Genomic DNA, 22,829 nt, shown 5'->3' with positions numbered 1-22,829 from the left:
CCAAGCAGGAGGGAGGATAGAAGCATGTTGGAAGAATTATATGTGTGCTCAGTTTGCAAGCGTCTCTGTCTAATTCTTTGCTCTCTCGCTTGTTCGTTGACCGCTCACAGTCAATCTTAGTTGTTTATTACCTTCGTTGCACGCACGTCATTTAGATTCGGTCTTTTTTTATTATATACTACTCAGACTACCAATGTTTGTTCATATGGTCCAACATGTTGTATCGTAATTCCTATTCATTTTAGCACGTTCGTTAGAGTGAATAGGAGCTATAATAGGAGCATGCGACACGAGCAAACTTACTCATCGTATAACTATAGTCAAATTTATTCTGGATTCAACAAAAAATTAAAAAGGGATTATGCCGATAAATGAAATAATTTTGAAAAAAAATCTAAAATAAAATTTGGATGTGGTGTTATTACAATTTATAAATAAAAGATGATAATAATAATACAATAATAATAATAATAAAAGAAATTAAGTGAAAAAGGGCAAATAAAAATCAGACGCGAAATAATATACAAATATAACGCAAAACTCTTTATTAAATTAACGCGCTTACACATGTTTCGGCTCATTTTTGAGCCTTCTTTAAAGACATAAATTGCTATTATAAATACAATTATAAATATAGTATATCCCAAAAAGATCGGACACCTGAATGGCTCGGAAAATATAGGTTATATTAAATATAGTTACGAAAAAATGTTTCAGACAAAAGTTATAGGATTCAAAAAGATCTATTTACTGATCTTATCAGTTTGACCTTGGGTAAAACGGAACATCCTACTTTTGATTTCAGAATATAATAACTGGCGACAAGAGCTTTTTTCAAAATACTACAATAAAGTTATTTTTCATATAGTACTTTACGAGTTAACCCTTACATAATCTTTACGGAAATGGACTATTAAAGTAAAACTATTTAATTATTCGTAGTTTTTTCGCGAACTATTGAGAAGAGTTACTATTAGATTATTCGGAAACTTATTCAGATAATTATTGTAAAAATTAATTAATTCAGTATTTTATTGTTATATAATATAAAATAAATATTAATGTTTAGCATTATCATATTCCATATTATCATATTCCATTTAGCATTATCATAATACACATGACAAAAATATAATAAAAATATAATAAATAAATTTCCTTCTAAATTCGGGATCTAATTTCACGATGCTCTCAAGCTGTCACTTATCCAAATCTGTATCTCATGCTGCTTAATCTCTGGGCCTTTATTTTTGAAAAAAATGTTTACGAAAAGCTAGGGAAATACTACAATATTCATCATGTATATAGTGTGCCTAATGAATACAAAAAATTGCAATTGAGTTCCAAATTGTATTTATTCAAAATTTTCACATAAAAAAAGTGTAATTATATATTCATTCAAAATTTTGGATTTTCAAAAAATATTTATTTACAAAAAAATTATGAATATTTAATGAGTATTCATATTTATTCAAATAAAATATAAACTGAAAAAAACTCCAATAAACAATCATTACTCTTAACTATAACCAGCACTTTGATGACTTTAAGTAAAAAAAAAAATGAATTTTATTTATTTTTGTCAATATTCAATATTTATGTAATATTCAAATTTTATGAAGGAAACTTAGAAATTTTGAAAAATATTTTAGAAAGTAATACATTTTTAATTTATAAATATCTATTTGATAGAACGCCATATATATTCCGATATAATTCCAATTACGTCACAGTAATATTATAAACATGTTATAAGATATTTTGGGCGCGTCGTTCATTATGGTCTGTGGACATTAAATTCTTAGATATATTATTTATTTCCAATAAAAATATCTTTGTTTAACCTATAGGTTATTAATCCTAGGTTAAACAAGAACGCCTATTATATAGATGACGGACTAAGCACGCGATGTAATCCTAGCCATTGTTTTTATAGATTTTTATTTTCTCTTGTAGGCTTGCAAGCTAGAATGTGCAGATAATACAGAATAAAAGTGAATACAAAACGAAAATATTCGTAATCATATTCAAAAAATTTTTAATGGAATGAAAAAGTATTTATTCTTTTGTTTCTTGACGAATAAAAAAGAAATATATTCGAATGAATATTTTTATTCATTTTTTATTCATTTATTCGAATATTAAGTGTATTCATCAGATATACTAAACGTATATTTTCTTAATTTTTCGTATACGTTTCTTTTGAAAATAAAAATAGGGGCGACAGTTACAGTACTGCCGGCATTAGCATCACACAAGATGTCTAACTAACAGATAAAACCTTTTAAATATTGTTCAGGATTACATTTGTTGTCCTGGATAACATTTGTTAAAATCAAGATCATTAGAGATTGTTTCTCTAATTTTTATTTTTGCACTGAAAATTCATTTTTATGTAAAAACGAAAATAAGAGAAACGATCTCTAATGACTTTGATTTAACGAATGTTATCTACGACGCAATCCTGAACAGTATTGAAACTTTCAAGTCTTAAAACTCGAAAAATATAATACTTTATGAAAAATAATTTTATTGTAGTGTTTTGAAAAGTTCTCGATACCAGCTATTAGATTCTGGAATCAAAAGTAAAATGTCTCACTTCAAAAATTGATATGACTTTGACCTTGGCAATGCCACTCAAGATCAAACTGATAAGATCGGTAAATAAATCTTTTTGAACTCTATAACTTTTGTCTGAAACACTTTTCTGTTAAACTTATATTTTCCGAGATGTTCCCTTCTTGAATATCCTGTATACGATGATTAACTTGTCATAGTAAGCTCTCTCTCCAACTTACTAAAAGAACCTCGATATTGGGATGAAACACAGATCAATGTTTAAAAATTATGATAAAAAATTTTTATCAGAGATGAATTATGGAAAAAACAACTTTAAAGAATTTAAATCACAGTAAAAAGAAGGAAGCTCCACGACAACAATTAACCATATCGCAAATTAAGCACAAATTATTTAGTCAAAAATTAGTTCTTGACTAGTTGGCCAGTCAGTGTCAAATTTGTCTTAAAACGATTAAAAATAAACGATAAAACGAGAATATTTTTTAAAAAATAGATATAATTTTAAATTTCAAGTTAGATCGTTTATAATCAAAAAGGAAATCGAATAACAACCAACAATCAAAGATAGAAAGACTCGGTTACAATGAACGAAAAACCCTGATTTGACAATAAGTCAAATCGAATATCTTCAGGTTTAAAATTATTGTAATCTGAAGATGTCAAAAAACGGCCACTTTTGCACTTTTATTATAGATTATATAGAATATTTCAAAATCCTGACGTGCTAAACAATTTCTATGGTCAGATTTGGACGCAGCGCAAAAAAATTACGTCGGAAATCTTCTACATATCAATGGACTTTTCAAAGTCGTATTTTTGCCTGCGTTTAAAGAAACTAAATCATTCAATTTAAATGCAAGGAGTAAAAAATGATAAAGGATCTGTAACAGATGATGGGCATGAATCATTGAATCATTCAAAGATTAAAATGGGGGAGATAAGAAATGGTTTTATAATAGAAAATAATAAAGAGAGGCAATATTAACTCAAATCAGTACAAAACTTAATAAAATAATAAATAACGAATTACTATTTTTCTATAACGAATGATCATTCAAACTCGTTGTAAATAATGAATGAGTGATTTTCCTGATGTTACAGTTAAAAATCTTTATTAAAAAATGTACTAAAGTATTAGGTGTACAACTTTGCTTCCGCCGTTTTTTTCCGAAATTCGAGGCTTTATTGTAAAAAACTGATTATACATTTATGATTCAAAGTATTGTCCATCGCTGGCCACTACTTTCTCCCATCTTTCGGGCAGCGTACGAATCCCGCGTCGAAAACTCATCTTTTGAGGCGATCCACGAATCGATCCAATTTTTTACTTCTTCATAAGACCGGAAGTGCTGGTCAGCCAGGCCGTATGCCATTGATCGAAACAAGTGATAGTCAGAGGGAGCAACGTCTGGAGAATACGGTGGGTGAGGTAGGACTTCCCATTTCAACGTTTCCAAGTATGTCTTGACCACTTTCGCAACATGGGGTCGAGCATTGTCATGCTGCAAAATCACTTTATCGTGTCTCTCGTTGTATTGCGGCCGTTTGTCTTTCAATGCTCGACTCAAACGCATCAATTGCGTTCGATACTGATCGCCTGTGATTGTTTCAGTCGGTTTTAACAGCTCATAATACACTACGCCGAGCTGGTCCCACCAAATACAGAGCATGACCTTGGAGCCGTAAATATTCGGTTTGGCCGTCGACGTGGAAGTATGGCCGCGAACTCCCCATGATTTTCTGCGCTTGGGGTTATCGTAATGAACCCATTTTTCGTCCCCAGTCACAATGCGATGCAGAAATCCCTTCCGTCTTTGCCTTTCAAGCAGCTATTCACAAGCAAACAAACGCCGTCATCTCTCGGCTTCAACTCGTACGGCACCTAATTTCCTTACTTCTAAATCATTCCCATGACTTTGAGGCATTTGTTAAGTCACTCCCAACGATCGTGCCAATTCTTCTTGACTTTGACACGAGTCTTGATCAAGTAATGCCTCCAATTCTACATCTTCGAAAACCTTCTCTCTTCCACCGCTATGCAGGTTTTCATCAAAATCACCATTCTTGAAGCGTTGAAACCACTCACGACACGTTCTTTCACTAATTCTCTCACCATAAGTATTTGAGAACATTCGATGAGCCTCAGCCGCAGATTTCTTCATATTGAAGCAGAAAATTAAAATCTCCCGCAAATGATGAAAATTTGGCTCATAAACTGACATTTTCAATCGAGAATAACTTGATGCAGACACAAATCGACTAATGTTTCTATAGAGTTATGTTGACAGATGCCCAAGTTTATTGTGTGACGTCTATGATCTATTTATTTCGACCATCACTTATCACTAAAGCCATCTATAGGAAAATGGCGGAAGCAAAGTTGTACACCTAATAATTAATTTATATACTATTCTGATATTATTTTTTAGGCTTCCACGGGTGCTTTCTATATAAAGATTATGCGTTTTGGGGGTTTTCTCCGTGTCCAGATCCATTCTTCGAATGCCTACGTTTCGTGAACCTTGCAGTCTATCAGGGCGGCCTGATATTAAATCTGGACATGGAGAAAACCCGCGAAACGCATAATCTTTATATAATTTATATACTATTTATATAGAAAGACGTTAAAAACTATAAATGCCATGATATTAGTATATAAATTTATCTTTTTATAAGAGATATGAAGGCGGTAGAAATATATGTTTCGCGAGAAAAAAATTTACTAAATTAAAAAATGAATTTATAAGGAAACATTAAACACTACAAAATATATGACATTAGTACAAAACTTATTTTTTTAAAAAGGGTAAAAAAAGGTCCTAAGAGTGCGTATTCTTTGGTTCTTCGGAAAAAAAGTGTGTACTAAATTGATTAATTCATATACTGTTTATAAAAAAACGTTAAACACTACAGAATGATGTATGAGACATCAGTATTCATTTATCTTTTTAAAAAAAGGTAAAAAATGTTGTGGATACGTGCTCTGCAAAAAAAAATTGTATTGAATTAAATTATTTGATGAAAAAAAAAAATTATTAAATAAATTATAAATAAATTATTTGATCACCTAAGTGATACATATTTTTGTATCTATTAAAGTCCTATAAATAAAAATTCTACTTAATTTAAACGATATGTGTATCAGGTATATAAAAGATTTGATATCAATAATGGGCGCTTAATTATAATCTTTAAAAATTGTTACCTCACTCAATCCAAATCATATACAAACCTTAATTAAGAATTACAACTTAAATGATATATCTAATTTAAAAAAGTAAATCTATTTTTGTATATTTGCCACCAAGTTAAAATTCCATAAATAAAAATTATACTTAATTTTAATGAAGTATTGTATATAAACGTATAAGGTATATAAAAGATATGATATCAATAATTGGCATGCTAAATTATAATTTTTAAAAATTGTTACCTCGCTCAATTTAAATCATATATGAACCTTGAACAAAACTCTGTTGTACAAAATGAAAAAATGAAATCCAAATTGCGTTACAATTCCAAATTGCATGCACACACGTAATTATATTCCGCGTTTCAGTTCCGCTTTTTCTGACCGGTTGCTCGAATTTCGCGATACTTAGTGTTCACGGAAAAAAGACTTGCTTGTATCTTTACATTTTACAATAAATGTATATTTATTTAATATCAGCCACCCGCACCTTCCCTCAAAATGCAGTACTATTGTATACAGAATGTAACAGAGTTACCGAGCGACCAAGATTACCAAGCTAATTTCTTGAAAAATATGCTATTTTCTTAAAAAATATTTCAGGTGAAAGTTTTTCGACTTTAAGGGGAGACATAATATACTATTAGGTGTTGGAATTAATTCGTAGCGTTTTTTTAATGAAAGAATGTTATTTATTTCACATGAGCATTAAAAAATACATTAATGAAAGTACTTCCCATCACTTTCTACTACTTTTGACCATCTTTCGGGCAGTGAATGAATACCGCGTCGGAAGAACTGTTCATCTTTAGATGAAATCCAGGAATCGAACCATTTTGTACAATCTTCGTAAGATGTGAACTTCTGCTCGCACAAGCTATGAGCTAATGATCGAAACAAGTGGTAGTCGCTAGGTGCAATATCAGGAGAATACGGCGGGTGCGGTAGCACTTCCCATTTAAGTGTTTCCAGGTATGTTTTTATCGGTTTTGCAACGTGTGGGCGAGCATTGTCGTGCAGCAAGATGACTTTATCGTGTCTTTCGAAGTATTCCGACCGTTTTTGCTTCAATGCACGGCTCAAGCGCATCAGTTGCCGTCGGTAGAGATCTCCAGTAACGGTTTCATGCGGTTTTAGCAGTTCGTAGTATATGACACCCTTCTGATCCCACCAAATACAGAGCAGGAGCTTTGAGCCATGGATATTGGGCTTTGCCACTGATGTTGATGGTTCGCCGGGCTTAACCCATGACTTTCTGCGCTTTGGATTGTCATAATGGATCCACTTTTCGTCACCGGTAACAATCCGATGCAAAAAACCTTTTCTTTTCTGCCGTTGAAGCAGCAGTTCGCACGTGAGAAAACGTCTCTCAATATCCCTTGGTTTCAATTCATATGGGACCCAATGTCCTTCCTTCTGGATCATGCCCAAACTTTTAAGACGTTTTCCTATTGTTGAGAAGTCAACTTCCAATGACGTAGATAATTCTTTAAGTGTTTGACATGAGTTTTCATTGAGCAGTGCCTGCAAATCGTTATCTTCAAATTTTTTCGGCTGACCAGGTCGCTCCTTGTCATCCAAGTCGAAATCACCAGCTTTAAAACGTGCAAACCACTTCCTACACGTTTGCTCAGCCAGAGCATGTTCACTATACACATCCACTAAAATACGATGAGCTTCAGCTGCACTTTTGTTCATATTAAAGTAATGAAGCAAAACTCCCCGCAAAAATACTTTATCTGGCACAAATTTTGACATATTCAATGAATTATACAGTATTGTTATTTATGATTTCAAGAAAGGTTATGTACGGCAAATGACGTCCTATGATAGATGTTTACAATGTATACAGAACTATAGGTAACAACGAAATAGTGTACTGCTTGTGCCATCTCTTGTAAAACGCTACGAATTAATTCCAACACCTAATATTATTGGTTAGACCTTAGATGGCAAGATCAAGTCACGTTGAATTTTTTAAATGAGAACTCCCATTTTTTATTAAATATTCTTGTAGCTAACTTTAAGAGGTTCTTAATAATTGTAATAAAATATTTTTTCATAAAGCACATTTCGAGTTATAAGACTTGAAGATTACAATTCCGCCGGCATTAGAGCATTACAAGGTAACCGACCGACTAAAAAAATATTTGAATATTGTTTAGGATCATGTCTTGGATAACATTTGTTAAGATCAAGGCCATTGGAGATTATTCCTCTTATTTCCATTTTTGGATTAAAAATTCATTTTTACGTAACAATGAAAATAAGAGATACAACATTCAATGGCTTGAAACAATGATATTTAGCTTAATGATATTTAGAACATGATCCTAAGCAACATTCAAGATCAGATCGTCCGTGATGTTTAAGATATTAGTTATCTCGAAAGTTGCGTACCCAAAGATTTAAAAAATTTTGTGTCGACGGGATGAACTTCTTCCTGATGAGCGAATGTTATCGGTATCGAACAGTGACGTCACCGGCCTTGTAAAGATGTTACTCTCTGCATGCGCTCTACTCCGTTCAGCACGAGCATCTCACGATTGCGTTATCACTGTAGCCGTCGCACGTATAATCTGACGATAATCTCTTCTCGAAAATCGAGCAATCGTCCGTTCTGGTCGACAATGCATATCATTAGATCCGTACGATAATGCTCCATGCGATGATCGGCAGGTAAATGATCTGCGCCGGTCTTTCTGATATCTTATATCCCGACAGCACGCTCAGCAAAAATTCGTGTATCGTGTGTGCATTTTTACCATTGCTCTACGTGCTCGCGGACACGTTACACTCTACGTGGATAATGTTTATATTCATTATGTTGATCGACACGTTAGATTCGTGCCATTTTCGCGGTTTCAATATACGTTTTGACGAGAATCTCAGCAGCGATCCAATGCTGTTAGGCTTGCCAAAGTTTATTCTGTGGACACATCTAATCTCGCATTTCATCGTGTAGTTTGCGCGTAGCGTTCTCGTATTCTCCATTCTCATCATCGCCGTTGCTGTTGTTGTTGTCGTCATGCATCACTGGCATTAGACACGCGGACGTTTCCGTAAAATCGCATGTTTCAAAAATTCATTTATGGTTATTTATGGAATATAATCCCGGGATATAATCCCGAAATTCGATGAACTCAACGTTGAATCTTTTATTGGGCACATTCAAGTCGCAGTGAAGCGATTGGGAGTCAATCAACACGAACTACTTCTTTGCGGCATCATCGCGCAGAAACTTACAGGAAGAGCGAAAGGCACAGTAAGAATCGACGCTACGCCAAATTTTCCACGGCTTTTCGAAAAATTGAGATACCTATTTGGAAAAGCTCAAACCCTCACTACACTGGAAGTACAAAGAGACACGTCCAACGATATAATGAAAATATTAACGAATTCATAAATCGTTTCCTCCGAATGACATTATTACCACAATTAATTCGCAAAGCAATGGATCATCTGTATCCAAGAAGAACTTTGTCAATGGAAGTCCATCGAGATTTTCCGCCGTAATGTAAAATCAGAAATTGGAGAGCACCTCTCCAATTGTTTTCTAGCTGGACACTCTAAATCAAGCGTTTTTGAAAGCGAGAGCTTTCGAAGGAGAACTTAAGAAGAGAAGTTAAGAAGATTACGCATACAACGCAATGAAGTCTCAAGGAAACTTATTCAAAAGTCTCAGTCTCAATATCAAAAATATGGCTATAAGAAGCGAGGACATGAGGAAAAAGAATGCAAAATTTTCACGAGCGTCATCTCAATTGATCACCGGACCAAGCATCGTGCCCTTCACATGCAATCGATCGAGTCCCGGAGCAACACATCAATGAGAGATTTATCAGGGACTTGGCCCTGGAACTTACACCAGAGCATTCAGAGTTATCTTGAAAATACCAGATTTTAAGCAAACAATTTTTTTAGTAAACATGGACTCGGATATATTTTCAATTCATGAAATGTTAATTGAAAATAAAAATTTATCCAAGGTAGATTCGATAATAGTATCCGGCGTCACGACACATTCTTTGAAAACTAAGTACGGAATAATTAAAGTAGAAATGTTCGAAAAAAAACATATATTTCACATATTAGACGATTATTCGCTAGTTAAACATCAAGGCATAATAGACATCGATTTTCTTACGAGGAACAATTTCAATTTTTCAAATAAAAGTTTAATTCTTGAGGGAAAGGAATTTAAAAGATGTGACAAACTATATCCTAATGACATAAAAAAAAAGATCAGACATATTAGCCATATTCAGGGATGACACTGAAGTAATTAAAAGAATGACTGTAAAAACCTATTTTATTGAAACATTTGTATGCTGAAATTAAAAGTATTGAAGATTTTCACGATGTACCAATATATTCTATTGCAAAGGAAACTTTGGATAATACAAAGTATTTGTCTCCTACTTTTGAAAGCATTCTAGCGAAATCTGAAATATAATATTAGACTACTACACACGATATTTCACTTTGCCAGGAGATCTCACTCATTGATCTAATCCAACATGAAATTAAAACCTCAGATGAAAATCCTATTCAAACAAAACAATGTCGTTATTCTTCCATACCAGGAAGAAAAAGCAAATAAAAGAAATATTAGCTGAGGATACAATAAGAGAACCGGATTCTCCTTATAATTCGCCACTTTGGATAGTACTTAAAAAGCAAGATGCTTCAGGTAAAACTAAATGGCGATTAGTAATTGACTTTAGAAATTTTAACGAAAAAACTATTCAAGATGCCTAACCATAAATGAGATAAGATTAGATGCATTGCTTTGTCATATGTATTTATTAAAATCTCGGGATTCTTTGATTGAATAGTCGCCGACATTGCTTCCGGAAATCGCTCTCCGGATGGATTTATTTGCAAATTGTTTGATCTCTAAGCGTTTGCACAGCGTCTGTAACTTTTAACAATTGTTCTGCTAATATATTTAAAGTAAACGTTTGTTCGCGAGACGGGCTTTGTGCGCGCGACATTGGAGAAGATTTTTGATTCTAATATATTAATGCTTGCACTTGAGTCGGAAGAGGTATCGGAAGGAATTGATCTTACTCTTCTAATTTATTTACGCCTGAATATTATTCAGTCCAGATATTGAGTTCGGTAGAGCGAGATAATCTTCGAGTCTTCCTCAAAAGTAACAAGTGTAATTAATATTTGTCGTCTCGAAGTTAAAGTATTTCAAACTTTACTGTTTTTATACACTTATTATCTTGTATCTCTACCACCAATTATAAGATTCGCAATAATGTTCTATCAAATAAAAATTCTTTATTCTTGATTTTGTACAAAATTTTTATTAATAATTGTAAGATTCGCAATAATGTTCTTTCAAATAAAAACTCTTTATTCTTGATCTTGTACAAAATTCACTTTATTACAATTTTCATTCTTAGATGCGACCGGTTTCGTAGGATTTCAATGGACTGCTCACTTAATCCAAGCGCTCTCTATTTTAAGGCTCGGAAATACTTCTAGAAAATTCGAGTTATTGAGTTGTTAAGTAGATACCTTAGGTTTTCAGAAAGTCTTATTTCTATTTTTATCTTAAGAGACCTTCGTCCAGGTAAATAGATAAGGGTTATTAAAAGCAAAACATAAAGAAAAGAAAGAAAAGATCGTATTTCTAACGCTTTCTTATCCTAAGATTATATTCTAAAATAGATATATGAACAATGGTCACAAAGAAGCTCGGTAAGCTAACCTGGCTTCCCGCAATTGGGATTATTTCCGATGCGATCCAACATCCCCGGGCGCATCTCGATATGATTCCACTACAGGTATAGCGAACCCGCGGTGCCTAAACTCTCGTAATCTCTTCTCTTGCACCATTGGAAGAGACCGAGCGTCCGAGATTGCACCCGATTTCTCGAACGACGAGGTGGGCCCTCTATAAAAGATCCCCCTGTTCCATGGTGCGCGACCACAGGTGGATAGACCGCCCAATGGGCGGTGGGTGAACCGTCCAATAGTGGTCAAGGGGGAGGGAGTACTGGGTTATCCCAGTAAGTGTGGCTTAGGGATGAGAGGGTTGGTGGCGGTGTATTTCCTGCTTGGTTCTCCCCACTGTTATGCTTTGTGGAGCGACATTAATCTTCGTGCTTCTGGTATTTGGAGCGTCGTTGGTCTTGCAGTCTCTCTTCGCGTGCGGTGCTTGGTGTTGTGCGCGGACTGTGGCGGAGGTTATCGACGTCTTCCGTCGGTGTGTGGGTAAGCTTCCCTTTAGTGGGAAGTTTTGCTTTGTTGTTCCCTCCACATCGACGTGGCGGATCATCAACTCGACGCCGTGAAGAACTAGAGACGAACCGGGGAATTGGTCGGCGTACTCCTCGGCCGTACTACTACCGGCAATCTAGCATCATGGAATAGACACGGAAAATGAAAAAAATCGCCTGAGATTCGGAACTCAGGACCGGCTGACTGGGGATCTGTTGTCCCTGCCCTCGGTATGTCGTCATCAAGCGATGGGCTGACTGCAGGGTTGCCGACGGACCCTGCAGTTGAATCTGCTGGATGGAAGGTTCGGAAGGTGTCTTGGGTGCGAATGATGTCGTACCTTCTGCGTCGACTGAGCAGGTGGAGCCTGTTGCTGCGTCGCCGTCTCCGTTGCCGCAGAGGAAGAAGGAGCTACGGCTGTGCCTGGATCGTAGGGAGGTTGACATGGTTGCGAGCGCTTCGACTGAGGACTCGGTGGCTCCGGAGTTTGCCTTTACAGGTAGAGTGTGATCTAAGAGAGGACCGAAATGAAAAGGTATCTTAAAGAGATGCGTATAAGAGTAGTGATGGAAGAGAGGTTCGGCTGGCACGTCGATTCTTGGCAGTTTTGACTTGATAAAGAATCCGGGTGTGGTGGACCCGGTAGTCCTATTCTTCCTGCAGTGATGGATGTGAACCGTGTGGGCTCACAGAGCGGTAGCGTCTCGCTTGGGTCTACTCCGGTAGAGGTGTTGAGGAGCTCTCGTCCTCCTTTGAGCAGGTCCCGTACAAGGGGAAGAAGAGGGGACGTAAACCGAAGGGCAGCAATGCCCCCGGCTCTCACGCCTTGGCAAAGATATCATCGAAGCGGATGGATGACAAGTGGGACAGGAAGGATTTCCTCAGGATCTCGAAGAGAGGGCTCACGGACTAAAGAAGAGAAGAGGCCTTGTCGAATGTAATCTGGACGACAGACTCTCCTCCAGTCAGAAGACCGCTGTTGAGGAGGTCACAGGTTTTTTCCCTCAGATGTCGCCGAAGTCGGTGGTGGCTGAAATGCTGTGTGTCTTTGACATCGCTGATAAGGCTGAGAGGAGGACCCAGAAGATGAATGGTGCTCTTCGTCGGCAGATCAAGGTTGATGTTAACGTGGCAAAAATTGCGATGCAGCGTCTGGTATCGGACATTGCTAAGTGTTCAGAGCCATCGGATGAGATCAGGGCCAATAACTTTGCCTTGGAGAGGCAGGTTATCAGACTCCGTCGCAAAATGGACATGCTGCGTCGTGAGAGGATCTCCTTGAGGGATCAGGTTCCTTGAGTTCCTCCGGCGAACGGTTCAAGCCTTGAGGGATAATGATCGTTGTAGGGATCGCACTCCTTCCTCGGTCGGGACCGTGCTTATGTGCGAGTCTCCCGTTTCGCGCCGCTCCCGGGATTGCGGGAGACGCAATCTCTTCGCGACGTCAGGACTTGGCCACGGATGATGTGACGCGTAAGACTGGGGTTGGAAACCTGTCTCCTGTATATAGGCCACTTCTCGGTAGGGTTCGCAAGAGGTTGGACGATGTGCCTCCTCTGCTTACCAGAGTTGACAGATCTGGCCGCGTTATTGTGGACTCGTCGCGGATCGCTTCTGACGATCGCCCCGATTCGCGTGTGGACAAGCCGAGAACGGGGACTGTGCGTGGTGGGAGTGGGATGGCAGCTGCGGACGCTCTGCGTGTGGACGTACCCTGTGGACGGTGAGCCATGGACGGAGGTGGGCTCCAAATGTGCGCGCAAGAGAGAAAAAGAAGGGGAAGAAAGTTAAGGTTCCTGGTGTCATCTCGAAGGCTGACTTAGATGCTGTACCTCCCCCCTCTACTGGGGATGGGGCTGTTAGTGCGCGTCGCGCTTAGGTAGTGTACCGAAGGCTGTCCGTACCTCGTATACCGCTGATGTGAGTGGTGTACCCGGGAGTGGTAAGTGCGCTGATGTGTCCCGCCCTTCGACATAGGGTTCGAGGGTCGTGTCGCGCCGTCCTGCTGTGAGGGAATCCTGGTTCTGCGCTCCGAAGACTGCGGTGGTTTTGCTAAGATGTGCGGAGACAGAGGACAAATCCGGAATGTTGTGAAATTGGCAAGAGGGAAAATCTCTCTGAAGGAGCTAAACATCGTCAACACAAGGATTCGGAAGGCGCAGACTGGGGGTCTCCTTATCGAGATCCCCGGAGATGATGAGACGGGTGCCAAAGCGGAGACGCTCCTTGACCGCCTTAAGGCTGTGTTGGCGGAAAGCGATTATAAGGATAAGGTGAATGTCATGCGTCCGGTTCGCCGTGCGGAGGCTGATGGACGTCGATCAGTCTGTCTGCCAGAGCATTGTGGATCGCTCTACTTGGTGTTTCCAATGTGGCGGGAGCGACGGGCTGCTGGCTGCCGGCTGCCCCCGCATTACCCGGTCTATGCATCTAGAGGACTTGCGGCGAGGCATCGTGCTGGCGCGCCGGAATGCGTGCCCCTTAACGGACGCGGACAAGTGCCGGTAAACGAAGACTTACACGTGGACAATGTGGTGGGTACATCCGCTGGGATCGATCGGGGGGCCCCGGTTCTCGCGGACGAGGGGACTGAGATAGACACGGGTGATGGTTAGATTGGCCCAGATAAATGTCAATCGATCGAGATTCTCGCAGGACCTAATCGTTGTGATCTGAGATTAGTCGCGGTCTCGGAGCTAAATCATGTTCCGGATAGCGACCGTTGGTTGGCCTCCACGAACATTCCTCCCTCGACCGCTGTCACCTGGCAGTGGAGTCGTTCGAGGGTGCCGTGCTCCCCTCGTTGGAGGGGTACGCGATTCGCAGCGGTGGATTGGGGGATTGACGTGATCGTGGTGTCATGTTACTTTTCTCACAGTCTCTGCGACGTTGAATTTTTGCGGGACTTACGTGAGCTGGAGGTGAAATTGACTGGCGTGAAGTGAACTCGGTGATTATGATAGGTGACTTCAACGTACGTGCGTCTGCTTAGAACCCCGAACAATCTAATAGGAGGGGAAGACTATTAGTGAATTGGTTAGGTCTTCTAGACTACAACTGCTTAATGTGATGTCAGAACCGACGTGTGTGCATCCTCGTGATGTATCGTGCGTCGATCTTACGCTCGCATCGTCTTCCGCGGCTAGAAGGATCACTCTTGGCGTGTGGGGTCCGAAGTGGAGTCTCTCTCGGATCACAGATACGTTTTTTTCGAAGTTGATGCTTCTTTGGGCCCGCTGTTGGAGGAACTGCCCTTAAGGCCTTTCTTAGGTGGATTGTCAGTAAAGTCAACCCAGACCTTATGCCCCGCAAGGGGTGGGATTATCTCGGATGGGATCCGGCATCACCGGACGCATCTTGATATGATTCCACTATGGGTTTAACGAACCTGCGGTACCTGAGCTCTCGTAATCTTTTCCTTTGCACCACTGGAAGAGACCGAGCGTCCGAGATTGCACCCGACCTCTCGGACGACGAGTTGGGCCCTCTATAAAAGGTCCCTCTGTCCCATGGTAGTGGTACGCGGCCACGGGATGAATGGCTGGTGGGTGAACCACCCAACAGCGGCCAAGTGGGAGGGAACTAGGCTTTATCCCGATAAAGTGAGATCCAGGATGGGTGAGATATTGTTGTGTGGCGCATTGACTCTCCTCCACCCTGCTGTGTTTTGTGGAGCGATTGTGACCTTGCGCTCTTTGTACTTGAAGTGTCGCTGGTTTGCGGCCCCTGTTCGCGCGCGATGCTGGGATTTGTGCGTGGACAGTGGTGTGGGTTATTGACACTCCTCTATCGGTGTGTGGGTGAGCTTCCCTCTAGTGGGAAGTTTTTTCCCTACATCGATGAGGCGGATCACCAACTTGACGCCGGGAAGCCTGGAAGACGAACCGGGGAGTTGGTCGGCGTGCTCCTCGGTCGTATCATTACGCCGGCAAACAAGGAGGAGCTGCGGTTGTGTCTGAACCAGGGAGGCTGATGTGGTCGCTACGACTGAAGACTCGGTGGCTTCTGAGTCTGCCTCTGTTGGAAGAATATTGCGATCTAAGAGGGGACCGAGGACAGTGGAAGTGAAAAAGTATCCTAAGGAAATGATTAGAGTGGCGGGTGAGATTGTGAACTCTCCTGTCGCTGATAGCGGGTCGGCTGGCACGTACCCGGCGGCATTGGCCTGATCAAGGATGCGAGAGTGGTAGATCTCACTTTGCCTGCATCCAGTGACGAGGGGATGGATGTGGATCACGCGGGTAGTGTGGTAGCGTCTCATTGGGGTCTCCTCCGGTGGAGAATTATGGGGAGCTTTCGTTCTCATTCGAACAGGTCCCATATAAGGTGAAAAAGAGGAGACGTAAACCGAAAGGCAGTAATGCCCCTGGATCTCGCTATGGCGAAAATATCATCGAAGCGGCTGGAGCTTGAAGACGATGAGTGGGACAGGGAGAACTTTTTTAAGATCTCGAAGAAGGGGACACAAGGTCTGAAGAAGAGAAGAGGCTTGGTCGAGTGTAATCTGTACGATAGGTCACGGGCCTTTTCCCTCAGATGTCGCCGAAGTCTGTTGTAGCCGAGACGCTGCGTGTCCTGGACATTGCCGGTGAGGCCGAGAGGAGGACTCAGACAATGAATGGTGCTCTCCGTCGGCAGATAAAGGTAGGTGTGAACGTAGCAAAAATCGCTGTGCAGTGCTTTGTATCAGACATTACTAAGAGCTCGGGGCCGTCAGACGAGATCAGGGCCAATAACCTTGCCCTGGAGAGGGAGGTTGTGAGACTCCGCTGTGAGATGGATGTATTGTCACGAGAGAGGGATGTCTCCTTGAGGGATCAAGTCGAATCTCTCAGGCGTACGGTGCAGATATTGAGGGGTGAGGATCGCGGTAGAGATCGTACTCCTTCCTCGGGCGGGGCCGTCCCTGTGTGTGATTCTCCTATTTCGTGTCACTCTCGGAGACGCTCTTCGCGGCATCGGGATCTTGCTGTGGTCGAGGCGATGTATGAGGCTGGGCCTTCAAACATGCCTCCAATATAGGCCATCTCTTGGTGGGACTCGTAAAAAGTTGGAGGATGTGCCTCTTCGGCCCACTAAAGTTAATAGGTCAGGACGTATTATTATGGTGGACTCGTCGCGGATCGCTTCGGACGTGTTTGTTGTGTTGATTCACGAGTGAACAAGAGGACTGCGCGCGGGAGAAGTGAAGCTGTGTCAGCGGGCGCTCAGCGAGTAGAGCTTCCACCGCCTCTGCCGACGTACCCTATGAATGGGGAGCCATGGACGGTAGTAGGTTTTAAGCGTGCTCGCAAAGAGAGCTAGAAAGAAGAAAGGGAAGAAAGAGGATGTTCCCGGAGTGAGAACCGGAAAGATGGCGGACTTAGGTGCTGTACCTCCCCTTCGACTAGGGCTATTGGTGCGCGTCGCGTTGTTGCCGGTGGCGATGCTCCGAAAACTATTCATGCTTCGTATGCCGCTGCTGCGGGTAGCGTACCCGGGAGCGGAAAGTACGCAGTTGCGTCTCGCCCTACGGTACAGAGTTCGAAGGTTGAGTCGTCGTCCTGTCACGAAGGAATCTTGCTTTCGGACTCCAAAGACTGCGACTGTGTTATTGAAATGCTTGGAGACAGAGGGTAATTGTGGGCCGTCGTATGCGTGGTGAGATTAGATGTCGTGCGTCGATCTCACATTGGCGTCATCCTCTGCTGCTAGGAGGATTACCTCTTGGCGCGTGGGATCGGAGGAGTTCCTTTCGGACCATAAATATGTCTCTTTGAAGTTGATATCTCTTTGACTGGACTCACTATTGGAAGGACTGCCCTTAAGGCCTTTTCTAGATGGGTTGTCGGAAGGGTCAATCCGGATCTAATGGAGGCGGCGGCGGTCTTTTCGGCTTGGAGCGGCATTTCCGAGGACGCTGTTCTTAGAGCTGAATGGATGGACCGGATAATCTGGGATATCTCGGACGTCTCCATGCCTAGGAGGGGACTATCGAGGAGACCCACCACTTATTGGTGGAACCAGGAGATTGCGGATCTTCGCCGTATCTGCAACGTGTGTAGAAGGCGTCTCACGCGTCCGAGGAAGAGAACCTCTCGGGAATCCCTACGGGAGCTTTAGGATGCCTTATGGGAGGCTAGATGCAGCTTCAGGAGAGCGATCATCCGTTCTAAGATAAAGCTATGGGCCGAGTTGGTTAACGATTTAAACAGGGACCCTTGGGGAATGCCCTACTGGGTCGTCCTTAAAAAGTTGCGTGCGGGCGGCGCCTCGATCGTGGAAGTGCTCTCCCCTGAGACTATAGGAGATATCATCTCTCTTCCCAATGGATCGTTCTCCACAGGCCACACTGATGTGCCATTCATGTAGCAGGACGATCTCGCGGTTACGGTTGAGGAGGTCCTGGAGGCCGGACTTAAGATTAAGTCCGGGAAGGCTCCTGGCCCGGAAGGTGTTGTGGGAGTCGTCATTAGAGACACAATGAGGTATCTGGCTCCTTCGTGGATTAGATGCTTCACGGGTTGTCTCAAAGAGGGGCACTTCCCGCGCGATTGGAGGGGGATCAGATTGATTCTGATCAAGAAACCGGGTAAGCCAGACCTTTCTCTGTCTTCGTACAGGCCTATATGCCTGTTAAGCGAGGCGGGGAAACTTTTCGAGAGGGTTGTGGTCAGTAGTCTGCATGCCTTCATAGAGGTATCGAGAGATGTCGCGGACGGCCAGTTTGGCATTCGTCAGCATCGCTCCACGACTGATGCGATCTGGAGTCTGAGGGAGCGCGTCGACGAGGGTATACGGGACGGAGGTGGCTGTGTCGTTAGACATAGCCAACGCATTCAACTCCCTTCCGTGGCTGGTCATTAGGGAGGCTTTGGAGGAGAAGGGAATTCCGGGATATCTGAGATGCATCCTCGGTAGTTACTTGTCCGATCGTGTTCTATCTTACGTCGATAGGAGGGATCGACTGATGCGTGCGCCTATTACGTCCGGAGTTCCGCAGGATTCGATGTTGGAACTGACCCTGGAACATCGGGTATGATATACTCCATTCTGAAGCTTCGATTACCAGTCGGATGCTCGATAATATATTACGCGGACGATACCCTTTTGATGGCATGTGCCGATTCGTTCGGAGAGGCGCGTATGAGGGTTGAGGTGGGGGCCACTTTCTTGGTCCGTTCTTATAGAGCATCTTGGGCTAAGGGTCTAAGACCGAGGCTGTGGCTTTCTCGGCTGAGGCGGTGCCGGTCGGTGCTACTATTCGGGTTGGGGAGGCGGTGGTTTCGATTGGGTCTGCCGTGAAGTACCTGGGTTTAACTCTGGATTCGCGGTGGACCTTTCGGGATCACTTCCGCCTCCTTCTGTCCAAGACTTGGGGCATGGCGATGGCCCTGGCGCGTCTCACCGCCAACATCGGTGGCCCTGGCGAGCGACGGAGGCGTTTATACGCAACGGTGGTGATGTCGGTTGTCTTATATGGTGCTCCGATTTGAGCGCAGACTGTGGCCAACGACCGAGAGATCCATGGATATCGCACCATTTCTCACGAGGCTGCGGCTATCCTCTCGGGGATGGTCCCATTCGATATTGCTGCGAATCGACTGAGAAGGTCTTACCTTCGTCGGCGGGACATTATAGCCCGGAACGGGGTTATTGCACCTCGGGTGAGCCTGGTCGAGATGGAACAGCGTCACTCTCTCTCTGTTTTGAGGTGGCGTGAGCGTCTCATGGAGTTGATTTCGAGCGGTCTTGAGGCGGCTGTGCGGGACGATTTCGTGAAGGACTTAGAGATATGGATGGGCAGAGCGTATGGTGTCCTCACCTACCGTGTCACTCAGGTTTTAACGGGGCACGGGGTCTTTGAGTCCTACCTATTCAGAATAGGACGGCGAGATTCCCCGATTTGTCTATTTTGCAGAGCGGCGGTCGACATGACGGCCTACACTTTTCTGTTTTGTCCTGCTTGGGCGGAGCAGAGGAGTGGATTGCTGGAGTTCGTGGAGGTGGAAAAGCCTTCCAGGCGGTGGTGGAGATCATCATGTGTTCTTCCGAGGCGTGGTGCGTCTTTGCGGATTTTTGAAGATTTTCTCCTCCCTCGTAAAACAAAAAAGAACTCAGACCTTATGGAGGCTGATTCTTTCGGCTTGGAGCGGCATCCCTGAGAACGCTGTCGTCGGGGCTGAGCGGATGGACCAATTACTACGGGATATCTCGGATGTCTCCATGGTCAGGAGGCTTTAACGAAGAGACCCACCACATATTGATGGAATCAAGAGATTGCGGACCTTCGCATCTGCAACGCGTGCAGAAGGCGTATTACGCGTGCACGTGCGAGGGGGAGAGCCTCTCGCGATTCCTTGCGTGAACTCTGGGATGCCTTACGAGAGGTTAGACGTTTTAGGAGGGCAATTATTCGCTCGAAGGTTAAATTGTGGACTGAATTAATTAATGATCTTGACAGAGACCTTTGGGGGATGCCCTATCCAGTCGTCTTCAAGAAGCTGCGTGCGGACGGTGCTTCTATCATGGAGGTGCTTCCTCCTGAGACCGGGAGACATCGTCAGGACTCTCTTCCCGATGGATCGTTCTCCACTGGGCACTGATGTGCAATTTGTTTGGCAGGACGATCTCGCGGTCACGGTCGAGGAGGTTTTGGAGGCCGGACTTAAGATTAAGTTTGGGAAGGCTCCTGGCCCGGATGGCCATTGTTATTAAAAGCACAATGAGGTATCTTGCCCTGTTGTAGACTAGATGTTTCACGAGTTGTCTCGAGGAGGGGAGGGCACTTCCCGCGCGATTGGAGGAGGGCCAGATTGGTCCTAATCAAGAAACTGGGTAAATCAGACCTTTCTCCGTCCTCGTATAGGCCTATATGTCTGTTAAGCGAGACGAGGAAACTTTTCGAGAGAGTAGTGGTCCTTAGACTGCATGCCTTTTTGGATGCATCTGGGAATGTCGCGGACGGCCAGTTTGGCTTTCGCCAACATCGCTCTACGATCGACGCGATCTGGAGTTTGAGGGAGCGGGGCGACGAGGGCCTGCGGGACGGAGGTGTGGTGATGGCTGTGTCGCTAGACATAGCCAACGCGTTCAACTCCCTTCTATAGCCAGTCATTAAGGATGGAGGAGAAGGGAGAGCCGGGATACCTTCGATGCGTCCTCAGTAGTTATTTGTCCAGCCGCGATCTATCTTTCATTGATAGAAGGGATCAACTGACGCGCGTGCTGATTTCGTGCGGAGTTCCGCAGGGTTCAATGTTGTGGAATATTAGGTATGTTCCACTCTGAGGCTCCATTCTGAGGCTCCGTTTGCCGATTGGATGTTTCGGTAATCTGTTACGCGGATGATACCCTCTTGGTGGCATGTGTCGGTGCATTTGAGGAGGCGCGTGTGAGGGCTGAGGTGGGGGCCACTTTTTTGGTCCGCTCTATCGAGCGTCTTGCTCAGGGTTGCCAAGACTGAGGCTGTGGCCTTCTCAGCTGAGAAGACGCTGGTTGACGCTACTATTCAGGTCGGGGGGGGGAGATAGTCTCGATTAGGTCCGCCGTGAAATACCTGAGTTTAACTCTGGATTCGCGATGGACCTTCCGGGATCATTTCCGCCTTCTTTTGCCCAAAGCCTGGGGCATGGCGATGTCCTTGGCTCGTTTTAACATCGCTAACATCGGTGGTCCTGGCTAGCGACGGCGGCGTTTATACGCGACGATTGTCGGTTCTGTATGGCGCTTCGATCTGGGCGCAGATTGTTGCCGGCGCCCGCGAGATCCTGAGGGATGTGCGTAGGTTGCAGCGGCAGCTTGCCCTTAGGATTATCCGCGGATACTGTACCATCTCTCACGAGGCTGCGGCTGTCCTTTTGGGGATGGTCCCTTTCGATTTAATCGCTGATATATTTAGAAGATCTTATCTTCATCGGCAGGACATCATTGCTCGGGATTATTGCGCTTCGGGCGAGTTTAATGTTATTCGAAGTGGAGCGTCGTCGCTCTGTCTCAAGATGGCGCGAGCGTCTGGCCTCCGAGCGGCCCCTCGGAATTTGGAGGTTTGGATTGGGAGGGCGCACGGTGCCCTCATTTACCGAATTACTCAGGTTCTGATGGGGCACAGGGTCTTTGAGTCCTATCTATACTAGAATACTAGAATAGGACGACGGGAATCCCCGATATGTCTGTTTTGTAGAGCGGTCGACAGCGACGCACCTCTTCTGTTCTACATGGGCGGAGCAGAGGGATGGATTGCTGAATAGTGGGGATGGATAGGACCTACCGGGCGATGGTGAGGGCCATCATGCGTTCTCCCGAAGCGTAGTCCGTTTTTGCGAATTTTTGCGAGGCGGTTATGCGGCGGAAGGAGGAGGATGAGCGGGCTCGCGAACGTGGACTTGCTCCACCTGGGGGTGCGATGGTCTCTCCTTCGACTCTGCATAGCTCCGACGAGGAGTCGTAGCTTGGTGCCGCTTGTATATTTTTGTATATATTTTTGTACATAACTTACGCGCGATGAGCGTGTCGCCCATACGCTATGTGTTTATGCATTTATTGTTATACGCGGTTATTTTATTGTCTACTTTGCGAGCAGGCAGTGCTTTACTGCTTCTTTGTATTTAGATAACCCAATCGGTGATAGAGAGTCTAGTAGTTCTAAGGACTGAGGGGTATCCTGATGATACGCAAGAATGCGGTTCCGGAGTGCCCTTCTTTGGTCTGTGTTGTAGTACGCATGGGGGGGGGGGGGAGTTTTTAATCGATAGGCGGCCGTTTCGATGTATCCCTCGTGATCACGGGGCGGTTGAATCCGGCACACCCAGTGGTGCGGGTCACTGGGCGTCTTCCCTTCCCG

The 22,829-nt window shown here is 43.4% G+C and overlaps 1 protein-coding gene across 11 annotated transcripts in view; it reads right to left on the bottom strand.

Moving 5' to 3' along the window:
- Ack-like (activated Cdc42 kinase-like) overlaps window positions 1–22,829 on the bottom strand; it is a 343,307-nt gene that overhangs the window by 278,149 nt on the left and 42,329 nt on the right. For 8 of the 11 annotated variants that reach the window (XM_087407584.1, XM_087407583.1, XM_087407574.1 and 5 more), the window contains one exon: window positions 12,348–12,518. The exons of the other annotated variants lie outside the window; for them this stretch is intronic. In XM_087407584.1, the coding sequence (XP_087263710.1) occupies window positions 12,348–12,518 (171 nt within the window). The remainder of the gene's footprint in view (window positions 1–12,347; window positions 12,519–22,829) is intronic. 11 annotated transcript variants of the gene reach the window in all.

The sequence above is a fragment of the Acromyrmex echinatior genome, chromosome 7, assembly GCF_024713525.1.
Source record: "Acromyrmex echinatior isolate Ae372 chromosome 7, ASM2471352v2, whole genome shotgun sequence".
In the NCBI taxonomy this organism is placed as follows: Eukaryota; Metazoa; Arthropoda; class Insecta; order Hymenoptera; family Formicidae; genus Acromyrmex; species Acromyrmex echinatior.
The sequence above is the reverse complement of the archived record's forward strand: the minus strand, read 5'-3'. Positions and strand labels throughout refer to the sequence as shown.